This window comes from Callospermophilus lateralis, chromosome 18 (assembly GCF_048772815.1).
Source record: "Callospermophilus lateralis isolate mCalLat2 chromosome 18, mCalLat2.hap1, whole genome shotgun sequence".
NCBI lineage: Eukaryota > Metazoa > Chordata > Mammalia > Rodentia > Sciuridae > Callospermophilus > Callospermophilus lateralis.
Window position 1 is genome coordinate 11,169,243 of NC_135322.1, and position 11,872 is coordinate 11,181,114.

General features: G+C 59.9%; 1 protein-coding gene across 1 annotated transcript; it reads right to left on the reverse strand.

Annotated features, from left to right (window-relative positions):
* Positions 1 to 2,205: 2,205 nt before the first annotated feature.
* On the reverse strand, positions 2,206 to 10,351 carry Ceacam19 (CEA cell adhesion molecule 19). The gene is given in 7 exon segments (XM_077105669.1): positions 2,206 to 2,259; positions 2,656 to 2,709; positions 4,082 to 4,167; positions 4,491 to 4,623; positions 4,625 to 4,764; positions 9,487 to 9,855; positions 10,309 to 10,351. Coding segments are annotated over 7 exon segments (879 nt in total).
* Positions 10,352 to 11,872: the final 1,521 nt, after the last annotated feature.

Consider the following 11,872-nt stretch of genomic DNA (forward strand, 5'->3'; position numbering starts at 1 on the left):
GAGCAGCTGCTGCCCAGGGAGAGGCCGCAGGGCCCGTCCAGGTCCAAAGGAGCAGCGGCCACGCCCCAGTCCTCAGCCTGGCCTCTGGCCGACCTGCTGGCCCCTGGGAAGAGGTCAGAGCCCAGGCCTGGTGTCCACATTCCCTCTGGGAATTCTTCCTGGTCCTCTAGAGTGCTCCCCCGACCCCTGCTGCTGTGACTCAAGGCCACACACTTGGTGGCTTAAAGTCACCCCCAATTTTTTATCTTACAGTTCTGGAGATCGGACCCCAAAATGGGCCTCACTGGGTACCGTTCAGCTGTCAGCGTCCTTTCCCGAGGCTCTGGGAGAGAACCCGCCCTCTTGACTTTTTCAGCTTCTAGAAGCTTCTGCTGAAAGACCCCAGCCCAGCAACCTTAGGCTTAGTTACAAAATTATTAGGGCACGTCACAAACCTGCAGACAATGTGTTTTTCAGATAATCAGTTAAGTGTGACCGATTGAAAAGGGAAAAACAGGATGGTTGGGAAAGAGCAGAAAAACAGATTCCAGGGCATGCCTGAATAAACAGGGGCTAATAAGCAGGAACAGAAAAATCAGAATGCTCATATGTAACTGTCATGTGGTATTGTTCCAGGAACATAAAATGAAAAATAACTTTACCCTTTAGGTAACCTATATGCTGGGTTCAAAATAGCCAATAAGAAACCTGTTGCTTACCGCGCGCGCGAAACCTGCCCCTTGACCCTATAAAAGACCTGTACCCCAAAGCCCGGTGTGCCAGCTCACCGAAGCTCCGGCTGAGGTTTCGCTGAGCACCCACAGGCGTCTGTGTCTGAATAAACCTCATGTGTTTGCAGCCAGTGCCTCGTGCGTCTTTCTTGGACAGGGAGTCGGTGGGTCTTTCACTGCCACTCTCTGACTCACAGTCCCTTCATCTTGAGAGCTCTCAATGGCCCGAGGGGTCTCTCTCATCAGTCACTGTGACCCCAGACCCTGCCTGGGTAGTGGCCCTCCCACAGTGTCACAGTGCTCCGGCCACTCTCCCGCCAGTCTTTGCTTCTGTCATCGTCACAGCTCCTTTGAAAAGGACCCTGGTGGTCACCCATTGCCTGGGGTACTCAGGACCTTACCCCGGCTCTGCGTCTGGAATTCCACGGCAGAGTCTTTGCCATACAAGGAAACTTTCACGGAGATGAGGAGGTAGGGGGCTTTGGGGACCATTATTAGCTTATATAGTCTCCCCGGTCACCCCCAGGGCAAAAGCCAGCCGCAGCTGTCTCACACGGCCCTGGGTGATCTGCCTGCATCCCGTCTCTCCCTCTCTGCCTCTACCACACCGGCCTGGCCTCCCTGCTGCTGTTGAGCCTTCGTGGGTGCCTGGAATGCTCTCCCTCTAGAACCCGACGTGGCTCCCTCCCCTCTCTCCTTCATATTTTTGCTTGTTGCCTTCTCAGTGAGGCCTTCCCTGCCTTCCCTACTCCAAAATCTCAGCCCCCCAATACTCCTGACCCCTCCCCTCTCTGCTTCCCTGTCACTCGTCACCCACGTGACACATGGCATTTAGTTATTTATTGCGTTTCTCTCTCCCCTGCCCCATGGCCTCCAGCGGCAGGAGTTTCTGTCTGTTCAGTTTCCTGTGGGGCGGAGGCCGAGGCTGCCCACTGAGCCAGGGCTCATTCCTGCTGAGTAAGTCAAGGGGCCACTCTGCACCTGCGGTGGGTGGGGCAGAGCGGGAAGCTGCTGCCCGAGGGACCGGTGAGACGGTGCGCGATGCCAGGAGCTGGCTGCAGGCTTGGGGAGGCGGAATTTTGAGGGGGCTCCAGCTGCCTGAGCAGGGCGGGGCTCCAGCACCGAGGTAACGTGCCAGGTCTGTCACCTGGGCCAGGTGTCCCCCTGGGGGGACCTGGGGGTGGGAGCTGCCTCGTCCGGGGGAGGGGCTCCAGGGGTCACTGGAGGCCGCGGTCAGTTGGAGCCCTCTGGTGGTGCCCATGAGGCCACCTGTCCACCCCACCCTGCGAGGGCCCGGCGCCCAGGCAGAGGCCAGGCCAGTGGTTGGAGGAGCAGGTTGATGGCAGGTGGGGACCTGCCTGGTCCTCCCAGGGGCCTGGGGTGGGTGCTGGGTCTGGGGCCGACTTCCTGTCCAGCTCTGGGGGCCATCCTGCCAGGCCTCGTCGTCTGTGCAAGGTCCCCAGAGGGTGGCCGAGTCCTTGTCCCCTCCACTCACTCAGGACTTGGGCACGAGCTGGCAGTAGGGGGAGGAGTCGGGGTGCAGCAGGTCCTGGGGGGACAGGGAGGACGAGGTGAGGGGAGCTGGGAAAGGAGGTGGGAGGGACAGAGATGGGAGGAACCGAGGTGCGTGGAGAGAGAGAGACGAGGGAGGGAGCCCAGGACAGAGCAGACTGTCACTCAGAGGGAGACTGGGACACAGGACACATGGGAGGGGACATGAGGGACTGGTCTCGACTGGCGTCCTGACCTGCTGTGTGACTCCGGGCAATCCCTTATCCCTCTCTGGGCCTTGTTCTGCCCATGAAAGTCCCAGGACATGGACCCTTCTACAGAGGAGGGGACCCCAGGCCCAGGAGGGGAGGGGGCTTGCCCAGGGCGTCCCGGGGAGCTGGGGGTGGGCAGAGGGAGGACCGTCCCCGACCTAGTTGCCTGGGTCCCCACACACCTGGTACTGGTGGGCCTCCGGCTCGGGCCTCAAGGGTAGAGGCAGGGACGGGGGCTGCGAGGAAAGGGCACAGGTGAGCTGGGTCCCCTCGGCGCCCCGGGACCTTGGACCTTTGGGGTTCCGCAGGCCCAGATCCCAAGTCCCCGCCGCCCCTCTGGCTGGGAAGCCCCTGGGGCCTGTGTTCCGTGGGTCAGCCACGCGGCTCCTGTCCCCGGCACCTGCCCTTGAGCCTCAGCCTTCATTTTTAAAGTTTCTCTTTTCATTAAGTTTGTAATTTGTGGCCCAGTGGAAGGGGAGACTGTCCCCGCCTAGAAAGTCCAGGAGGGTACAAGAAGCCAGGCCACCCGCCCGGGCGGGGACCAGGAGAGCCCACTGGGCCGTTTCCAGAATAAAACGCGTCCACCTTTGAATGTCACGTGACCTGGGTGTAAGGAAGGCCAGAGGGGGAGGGTTGGTGGCAGGTGACGCCCCGTGGGCAAGCTCACAGCCCCCCGGAGGGAGGAGGAGGAAAGGAAGCCCCCACCGACTGGCAGAGCTGAACTGTGTGTGTGCCAAAGGACCCTGGATCCAAGGGACTTTCCTGCGACAAGAGACAAAGGGAGGTGGGGACAACTAAAGGGACACTTCTTTAAACAACCCAACAGGAAACGGAGACCAAGGCAATGTTGGGGATGACTGTGCCCAGAGCACTCAGCCAGAGCACTCATCCCAGAGCACTGAGCCCGGAGCACTGAGGCCGCAGCACTCAGTGCAGAGCACTCAGCCCGCAGCACTCATCCCAGAGCACTGAGCCCGGAGCACTGAGCCTGGAGCACTCAGCCAGAGCACTCAGCCCACGAGGAACTGGAGGGATCCTGCCCTCCAGGGGATAAAACACGAGTCGTGCCCAGCGGTGTGTCCCTGACCACCAGCTACCCGGTCTTGCCAGACCATCCTTAAAGTAAAGCCTGGATCTTTGCAGACCTGTGTCCCTTGGTGCATTCTTTGCGCCTGGCCAGGTGAGCGGGTTTCTCACACGTGCCAGGGGCAAGGACTACTTCCTCTCAGGGTCTTTTCTTTATGATTTTTAAAATAAGGAGGTGGGGAGGCTAAACTGGGTGTCAAGGCGCCCCAGGCGCCGTGGCCAACTCGGAGGAGAGGTGCCCTGTTAGAAGCCGGTTTTAGGGCTCAGGCACTATGGTGACGCCTGTCATCCCAGCAGCTTGGGAGGCTGAGGCAGGAGGAGGGCAAGTTGGAGGCCAGCCTCAGCAACTTAGTGAGGCCCTAAGTCACCTAGACCCTGTCTCAAAATTTAAAAAGTAAATAAAAAATAAAGAGGGCTGGGGGTGTGGCTCACTGGCAAAGTGCCTCTGGGCTCTGTCCCCAATACCAAAAACTAACAAGAAACCGGGCCCGGGCTTTAGGAGGCCACGGGGATGGGACTCACCGAGGCTGCGCTCGTGGGCTCCGTGTTACTGAGTGGGGTCGCCAGGAGGACTGGAGAGGACATCACTTCGTACACGTTGTTGTCACCTGAAGCAGAGGATGGAGGGGGACCAGCTGGTGATGGCGCCCCAGCAGCTCAGCCTGTCCCTCCGCTGACTCATTCATTCGCTAACATTGGTGCACCCCAAGGGCACTGGGGAGCCACGGAGGGCTTCAGAGCAGAGGAGCTGGATCCAGGAATCCCGGGAGGGACCTTGGGTTCCCCATGAGGATCCCCCGCATGATGGCAGGAGGGACCGCCACCGAGAAGGAGGAGAAGCAGCTGGGGGGGGCCCTGGGATTCTCTGGGCTGAGTCCTGGCCCCCAGGGAGGCCCGATGGGGAGGACGGCGGAGGGAGGTGGCAGCTTACCGGGGTCACCGCGGGGGCCCAGCTCCGGCTTCCCTGAGGTGGTCGCCCTGGGGTGCGGGGAGGGAGCCCCATTAGGTGGTGGGTGGAGAGAAGCCAGGAGCCGCCCAGTCCTCCCTCCCTCCTGCCCTCGGGGGAGCAGGGACGCACCTGGGGCCCCTGCAGCCTCGGGTCACCAGGAGGAAGGCCAGGCTGCCGGCCAGCAGGAGCCCGGTGGAGAGACAGCCGATGATGGTGGCAGCCAGGAGCCCGGCGTCCATGGGCTTCTGAGGCTTCTCTGGGGGACGAGAGAGGACAGTGATGTCCCTGCTCTCGCCCCTCGAGGCCTCCGCTTCCCGGGACCTGCTGTCCTCCAGATGGACCTCCCGAGGTGTCCCCACCCTGCTGCCCGCTCTGTGTCCCCCACTCCCCAGCTTCAGAGGCCCGAGGCGCTGGCTGCGCTCTGCGGGAGATGTGGGGACGCGCAGGATTCTGGAACCTGCCCTCCCGGCTTGGACCCCGAGTCTACCGGCTCCCACTCACCTGACCCCCAGCCTGGGGACCTCCCAGGCCTTACTCTCAAGCTGGACGCCTGTTGTCCCCAGCCCTCTGGCAGCTAAGCAGGTGGACTCTGAGGTCAGAATGCAGGGGTTCAATCCTGCTGGCTGTGTGACCTAGGGCAAATTACTCAGCCTTTCTGTGCCTCGGTTTCTTCTTCTGGGGAGCAGGAGTAAGACTGCAGCCTCCGCTGTCCAACCAGGTGGGTTCTGTGTCGTTCCACAGACGAGGAAACCGAGGCACAGAGGGGGAACGACTCGCCTGAGGGCTCATGGTGCTGGGGTCCTACCCGGGCCCCCTGGGCACTTGATGATCTCTCTGCAGCTCCAAGAGGGGGGCCCTGGGAGCCCTGAAGTGGGTGTGAGTGACCTCAGGCTCAGTGGGGGGGGTCACTGTGTAGACTGTGTCCTTTGTGTGTATTTGTGTGGTCAGATTAATCCGTAGTTTGTGTATTTATTCATTTCTCTCAACCTCTTCTACTTAAAGTGTCTGAAACCTATTTGAAAATGTAACAGAGGACAGGGGGCCACCCATGCCCAGGTTTGGGCTGTGTCCAGGCCTCTCTGGCCATTGTCCCCAGCAAGGCGGCTCAGTTAAGCCCATTCTGCAGGCCCAGAGGCTGCCTGTGGCCCCGGCCGAGAGCTTTCTACTCTGGCGAATCCTGCAGGTGGCAAGATCAGATAAAGTGGCTTCTGTGGGTGACTCAGGCGGGTGGGGCCAGGCAGGAAGTCTCCAGCAGCCGCCATCTCAGCATCAAGGTCACCGCACCCCACGGCCCAGGCTTCCGCAGCACCAGGGCTCTCCCTCCCGCCAGCCAGCCTCCGGGTTCGGCTTGCTCTGGCCCTTGTCAACCTCGGGGACAACACCAGGGCCTGCCACAGCAAGTGCACCGGCCGCTCTGACGTCACTGTCACAGGCTGAATGTCCCTAATCTGAAAATCTACACCCCGATGCTCCAAAACTGGGAGCTCCTGGACTCGACAGAACCCGAGTGGAAAATTCCACCCAGAAAAATTGCATAAAGCCGGGCGCTGGGTGGGGCGGGGGGCGCACACCTGCAATCCCAGCGGCTTGGGAGGCTGAGGCAGGAGGATCAGGAGTTCAAAGCCAGCCTCAGCAAAAGCAAGGCGCTAAACAACTCAGGGAGACCCTGTCTCTAAATAAAACACAAAATAGGGCTGGGGATGTGGCTCTGTGGCCGAGTGCCCCTGAGTTCAATCCCTGGTACCAAAAAAAAAAAAAAAAAAATGTGCAGAAACCCCCTCCCAGGCTGTGTACATCAGGTGCCAGTGAAACATAAGAGTTTCCTGTTTAGACCTGAGTCCCACCCCCAAGACACCTAGTTGTGTTTATGTCAGAATTCCAAAATCCAAACACATCCCAAATCCAAACACTTCTGGTCAGATAAGGGACACCCAACCTGAATTGTCATTGTGATTCTCCTTTGCCTTGATTTTCTCCAACAATGACTAAGTCATTTAACTAATCAGGACCTAAAGCCTCTGCTGAGGGCGTCTCTGAACCTCAGTTTCCTCTTCTGTAAAACAAAAGAAAAGCACGTATCCTTACGGGGCTGCTGGGTGACCACAGGCTGTTGGGGAGGGAGCTCTCCAGGGAGCTCATGCCCCAGGGGAACGGGGTGCAGCTGAAGCCATCGTCCCCTTCGGCCACCGTGACCTTTTCTCAGGGCTCTGCTGCCTTTGAGACTCAGCCGAGTCTCCACGGATGGCGGCCGCCTCCCTGGCCATACAGAGTGAGCTCTGAATAAAACGGCCTTGGCTTTTGCCGCTTGGTGGACCTTTGTTTAGTTCCACGGCTGAAAGGGCAGCAGCTGCCCCTTCTCCAGCTGGGAGACCACGCGAGTCTCTCCAACCCCGGCCTTGGTTTTCCTCTATGTGAAATGGGCTCAACGCGCCACACCCTGAGGAGGCGGAGGGCGAGTGTTCAGGAAGCGCCCAGACAGGACGGGGCTGATGGACAGCCCTGGGTCAGGCCCAGGGTTTGGAGAAACCTGTCAGCATTGAAGGCCCGAAGGTGCCACCAGGTTTGGGGACGACAGGCACAAGCCGTACGTGCTTCTGAGCCCCATTTCTGCCACTTACTGGCCAGGGACTTTGGGCTTCCCCTCTGTCTGCCTCAGTTTCCTCAACTGTAAACTGGGGGCAGCCACAGCAGCCCCCCACCGCGGCTGCCCTAGGCCCAGGGAATCTCCCACGCCACGAGTCCTGCCGCCGACTTGCTCTGCCACCCTCCTTTACAGTCAGGAACTGTTATGTGACATGGGCTTTCCCAGCCAGATGGACCCAGAAGGGACCCGCCCTGCGAAGCCCTTCTTGCTCTCCTGCCCAGCCGTGCCAGCTAAGCTCACAGGCCCTATGATGTCCTGCCACAGGCCCTTTGCACAGGCTGAGCCTTCTGTCCAAACACCTCCCCCAGCTTCTTAGAACTTCCATGAAGCCTGTTGAAAGGTCACTTTTGAGGGCAACTTCCCGATGCCCCGTGGGTCCCCTGTTTACGACCTGGTAACTCCTGTATGATTTCTCAGTGCTGCGACTGTTCCTAATGTTGTATTTTTGTAAGCTGAGACCCAGGTACCATCTGTATTCCCTATTGGACAGGAGCCCTGGGAGGGCAGGGCCAGGCTGCCTGTCACTACTGTGTCCTCAGCACCGCTCAGCCCAGGCGGGCACAGAGGAGGCCCTTGGGGAGCGTGTGCTGAAGGATGGGAATGTGAGCAGCTGAGCGACCCGGTGCGCATGGGAACCCAGACTCTGATGTCCTGAAGTCACCGGCGTCTCAATTCCCCACCGAGCAGAGCAGAAATCCAGCCCCCGCTGCACTCGAGGGTCAGGTCACACCGCGAATCAGATCACATCCCTGTTTAAAACCTGCTAGTGGCTTCTCAGCGAATGCCCCCAGTGGCCTTCGAGCCTGGCCGTGTGTCCCCGCCTGGCCTCCAAACCCGCCTCGCTCACCCTTTGGAGCCTCTGCGTCTGCTCTCTGCGCTCTGACTATACACCAAGCCGGACCAGCCCCAGGGCCTTGGCACCTGCTGCTCCCTCTGCCAGGGCCTCTGTGCGGGTTCCCTCCTGTCCTGGCTCATTAAAGCGCTGGAACTGCACAGCGTACACCAGGTGCCTTGGAAACCATGGGGTGTGATTCTCACGGCTCTGGAGGTTGGGAGTCCACGGTCATGGGCTAGCATGGTTGGGCTCCGTCAGGGAGGCTGACTTCCTGCTGGGCCCTCACGGGACAGGGGCTGAGCCGCTCTCCAGGGTCTCTTCTAGAAAGGGCCTGGCCTCATCTGCAGAGGCTCTGTCTTCTGGCTTCATCACCTCCCAGTGACCCGCCTTTTGCTCTGGGGACACAGCTCAGTGGTACAGTCAGTACTTGCCGGCGGGTACAAGGTCCTTGGTCCCTCCCCACCGTCACCAAACAGCAGGGACAAAATGCCAGAGGCACCACCTTTTTTTTGTCCTGGGGATTGAACCCGGGGCACTGGACCGTGGAGCCCCGTCCATGGTTCTTGTACTTTATTTAGAGACAGGGTCTCACTGAGCTGCTGAATCTGGCTTTGAACTCGCGATCCTCCTGCCTCAGCCTCCCAGGCCACTGGGATGACAGGCGTGGCCACCACACCCGGCTAGGTCCCCCTTCCAATGCCGACACCTGGGTTACGGTCCCAGCGTATGAATCTGGGGGACATGACCTCCCGGCCATCACCCCTCTCTCCTCAGCCCCCCTCGTCTGGCCTCCCCGATGACCTTCCCCACGTCACTCTGTCCCGTTTCGTCTTCCTCAGTGAGTCATAGCTTCTCCGTGCCTCAGTTTCCCCACCTGTAACAGACACAACAGTGGCTCTGCCTCTTGGTTTAAGGTAGAATCAAGTCACCGTGGGGCAGTGACCCTTAAGCAGGGTGAGATTTCCCCTGGAGACCTTTTGGAGGGTCACGACCAGGAAGCCACGTGGTGACCAGGGACCCGGGGTGGGACGCTGACTCGCCCATGGCACCCTCCGGGGCTCCAGGTCATCGGGTCGTGGGAAGCACCTGGAGGGGGAGGGCGAGAAACTGTGCTCCGGGGAACGCGCTGAGGGCAGCACTCAGCTGGCCAGTGCTGCTGTCCCCTGCCCTGTCCCTGTGCTTTGCCTGAGTGTCAGCACACCTTGACCCGTGCACACGAGGAAGGAGAGATGCAGTGTCTTCCTCAGGCATACAGGAGGTGCTCAATCGAGGTTTGATTGACCCCTGCACGTGGCGTCACTGAGAAGGTGCCTTCCGTGGGGTCTGTCACAGGCAGACACTCTGGGGGCGCTTTAGTTAAAGCGCTTGAAAACTTAATGACATCTGCAAGGCCTGGCATTCAGTAGGTGCTCAATCAGTGTGTGTGGATGGACGAGAGAACCCAGGGAGCGGGTCTGTGTGGGGCCTGGGAATGGCGGCGCTCAGCTTCCCTCACTCACCGGCCACCCGGACCTCGGTCTTGGCCCTCATGGTCCAGGCGGGGTTGATGGCCACGGCCACCTGGTAGGTGCCGCTGTCCGACGGCCGGGCGCGACGCAGCAGCATGGAGCCGTTGGGGAAGCCCACGACGTCGCGCTGTCCCAGGGCGCTGCCGTCCCGCTGGGGCCGCTGCAGCCCAGGGATGTAGGTGAAGAGCATCGTCCCCCCGTGGGCCTCCGCCCCCCGGTACCAGGTGAAGTCCTGGAAGCTGCCGGGGACACCCTGGAGGGACAGCAGAAGGTCCTGGTTCTTTTGAGGCTGTTCTGGAATCTTCTGGATACGGAGGGTTGCCCGGGAGCCGTGGGGTGGCCAGAGGGCCAGGATGCAGGCTGCGGGAAGGAGGGGAGACCCGAGGTTGGGGCGCGGGGAGGGACCCTGTCATTCCCCCCCCACCGATCTTCATGTGGGGGCAGAGCCCGAGCGCGGGGCACTGGGAACAGGGCTGGCATCATGAGTGGTGTCCCCGTGGGCCCAGGAGGCTTCCTGCCCTGAGGTACGGTGTCACCAGGATCCCCGAGTTCATTTATGGCACCACTCCTTCCAGTGTGACACTCACAGGATCTGTGGCCCACCCCAGGTGACGTGTCAACATCCCGGACATTTCCCCCTGGTCACAAGGGGTACAGCAGGGAATCAAACACCAACCCCTTCCTGCCCCCACGGCTCTAGAATGTTCTACAGACAACCTGGGAAGGGACGTTACTCTAATGATTTCATCTTCCTTCCTAGAAGACACCCAGCCCTGGGCCGAGGGCCACCCTCCCAGCCGGCTCCCTCCTCACCTGAGAGCAGCAGGCCCTTTGGGAAGCAGCTCCGAGTCCCCATGAGAACAGTCCCCCGGTGTCCTGTGGAGATGCCAAAGGCCACAGGCAGGACCCCAGGAGGCCAGAGGGCTGGGCCTGCTGTCTGAAGGGACTCTGTGGGACTCCCGGGTGCCCAGAAGTCCTGAGGCCGGCCGAGCCCCAGCGTCCCCTCCACAGCCTCCTGAGCTCCGGTGCCTGAGATGGGAGCCAGGCACTGGTTGGACCAGTTTCCCAGGGTGACAGGAGCTTCCTGGGGCCTCCTGGACTCCTCCCCGCCCTCCAGCCTCTTCTTCCCACTCAAAGTGACTGTCAGCAGTGACAGCCGTCACCAGAGCCCCGGTCCCAGCAGCCGCCAGGGCAGCCATCCCCCTGCAGAAGACCCCATCCAGAAACCACCTCACATCACAGATGAGGAAACCGAGACTCCATCCACTTTGAGGCCAGGTGGGATTCCACCCGCGCCTGCTCACTCTGAAGTGCTCGGCGTTTCACCCAGTCCTGTGCTGGGTGGTGCTTGTGACACAGTGATTGGGACGGTCCTGTATCCATCCTCAGCTGCAGCAGACCAGACCCCAGAGAGCCCCAGGGGACACCCCACTTAGCCTGAGGGGCAGGAGGCTTCCCGGAGGAGACCTGGAATAGGAATAGAAATGTGTGGGGAGGGCTGAGGTGTGGACAGGGCTGGGCCAGCCTCCCAGGTGCCCTGTGGGGGCTGCAAAGTCCCGGGTGAGGGAGGAGCTTGCCAGGCTGGGGGAGCCTGAGGGATCAACTGCATCTGGTTTTGGGACACAGCCTGGGCGCTGGAAGGTCCCGGGTTGTGCTGAGATTGTAGCGATTAGCCACATCGGCTAGTTCAATATAAGTTTAAATAGCCACTTAAAATATCAAAAAAAAAAAATTAAATAGCCATTTAAAATGTATCCGTAGCTTAACATACTTCATGTATTTCAATGTACATTTTAAAATGTATTAAAAAATGAGTGCTGGGTGTGGTGGCGCACACCTGTGGTCCCAGCAACTGGGGAGGCTGAGGCAGGAGGATCCCAAGTTTGAGGCCAGACCTGGTTACAAAATGAAATCATGACAGCATCACGATGAAGAGCCAAGGCCTGGGGAAGGGGCTGGCTCCTGTCCCCTCCTGTAGCCTTTCTCCAGGGAGCCCAGCTCCCCAGGGTCCCCACCGTCTCTAGGAGTCTGAGGACTCCTCTTAAAATGTAACGCCCCTGTTGGAGGCTTTGAAGGCCAGAGATGCTACAGGTGTCTTTGAAGGGTCCCTTCTTCTACTTGGAACTTTCTGGACTCTGTAGGGGTGCAGCTGTGTCACGTAATTGCTGGGCAAATTTACTGCAGTCTAAACTGTAACTCGTAGGTTCTTAGAACTACAGCGCTCAGGGAGGGGAACGCTGTCATCTAGATCTCCTGCTGCCCGTGGTGACATCAGGTCAAGATAACATCCACAAGGGCTGGGGCTGGAGGTAGAGCGCTGGCCTACGGGAGGCACTGGGTCCAACCTCAGCACCAAATAAAGATGAAATAAATAGAG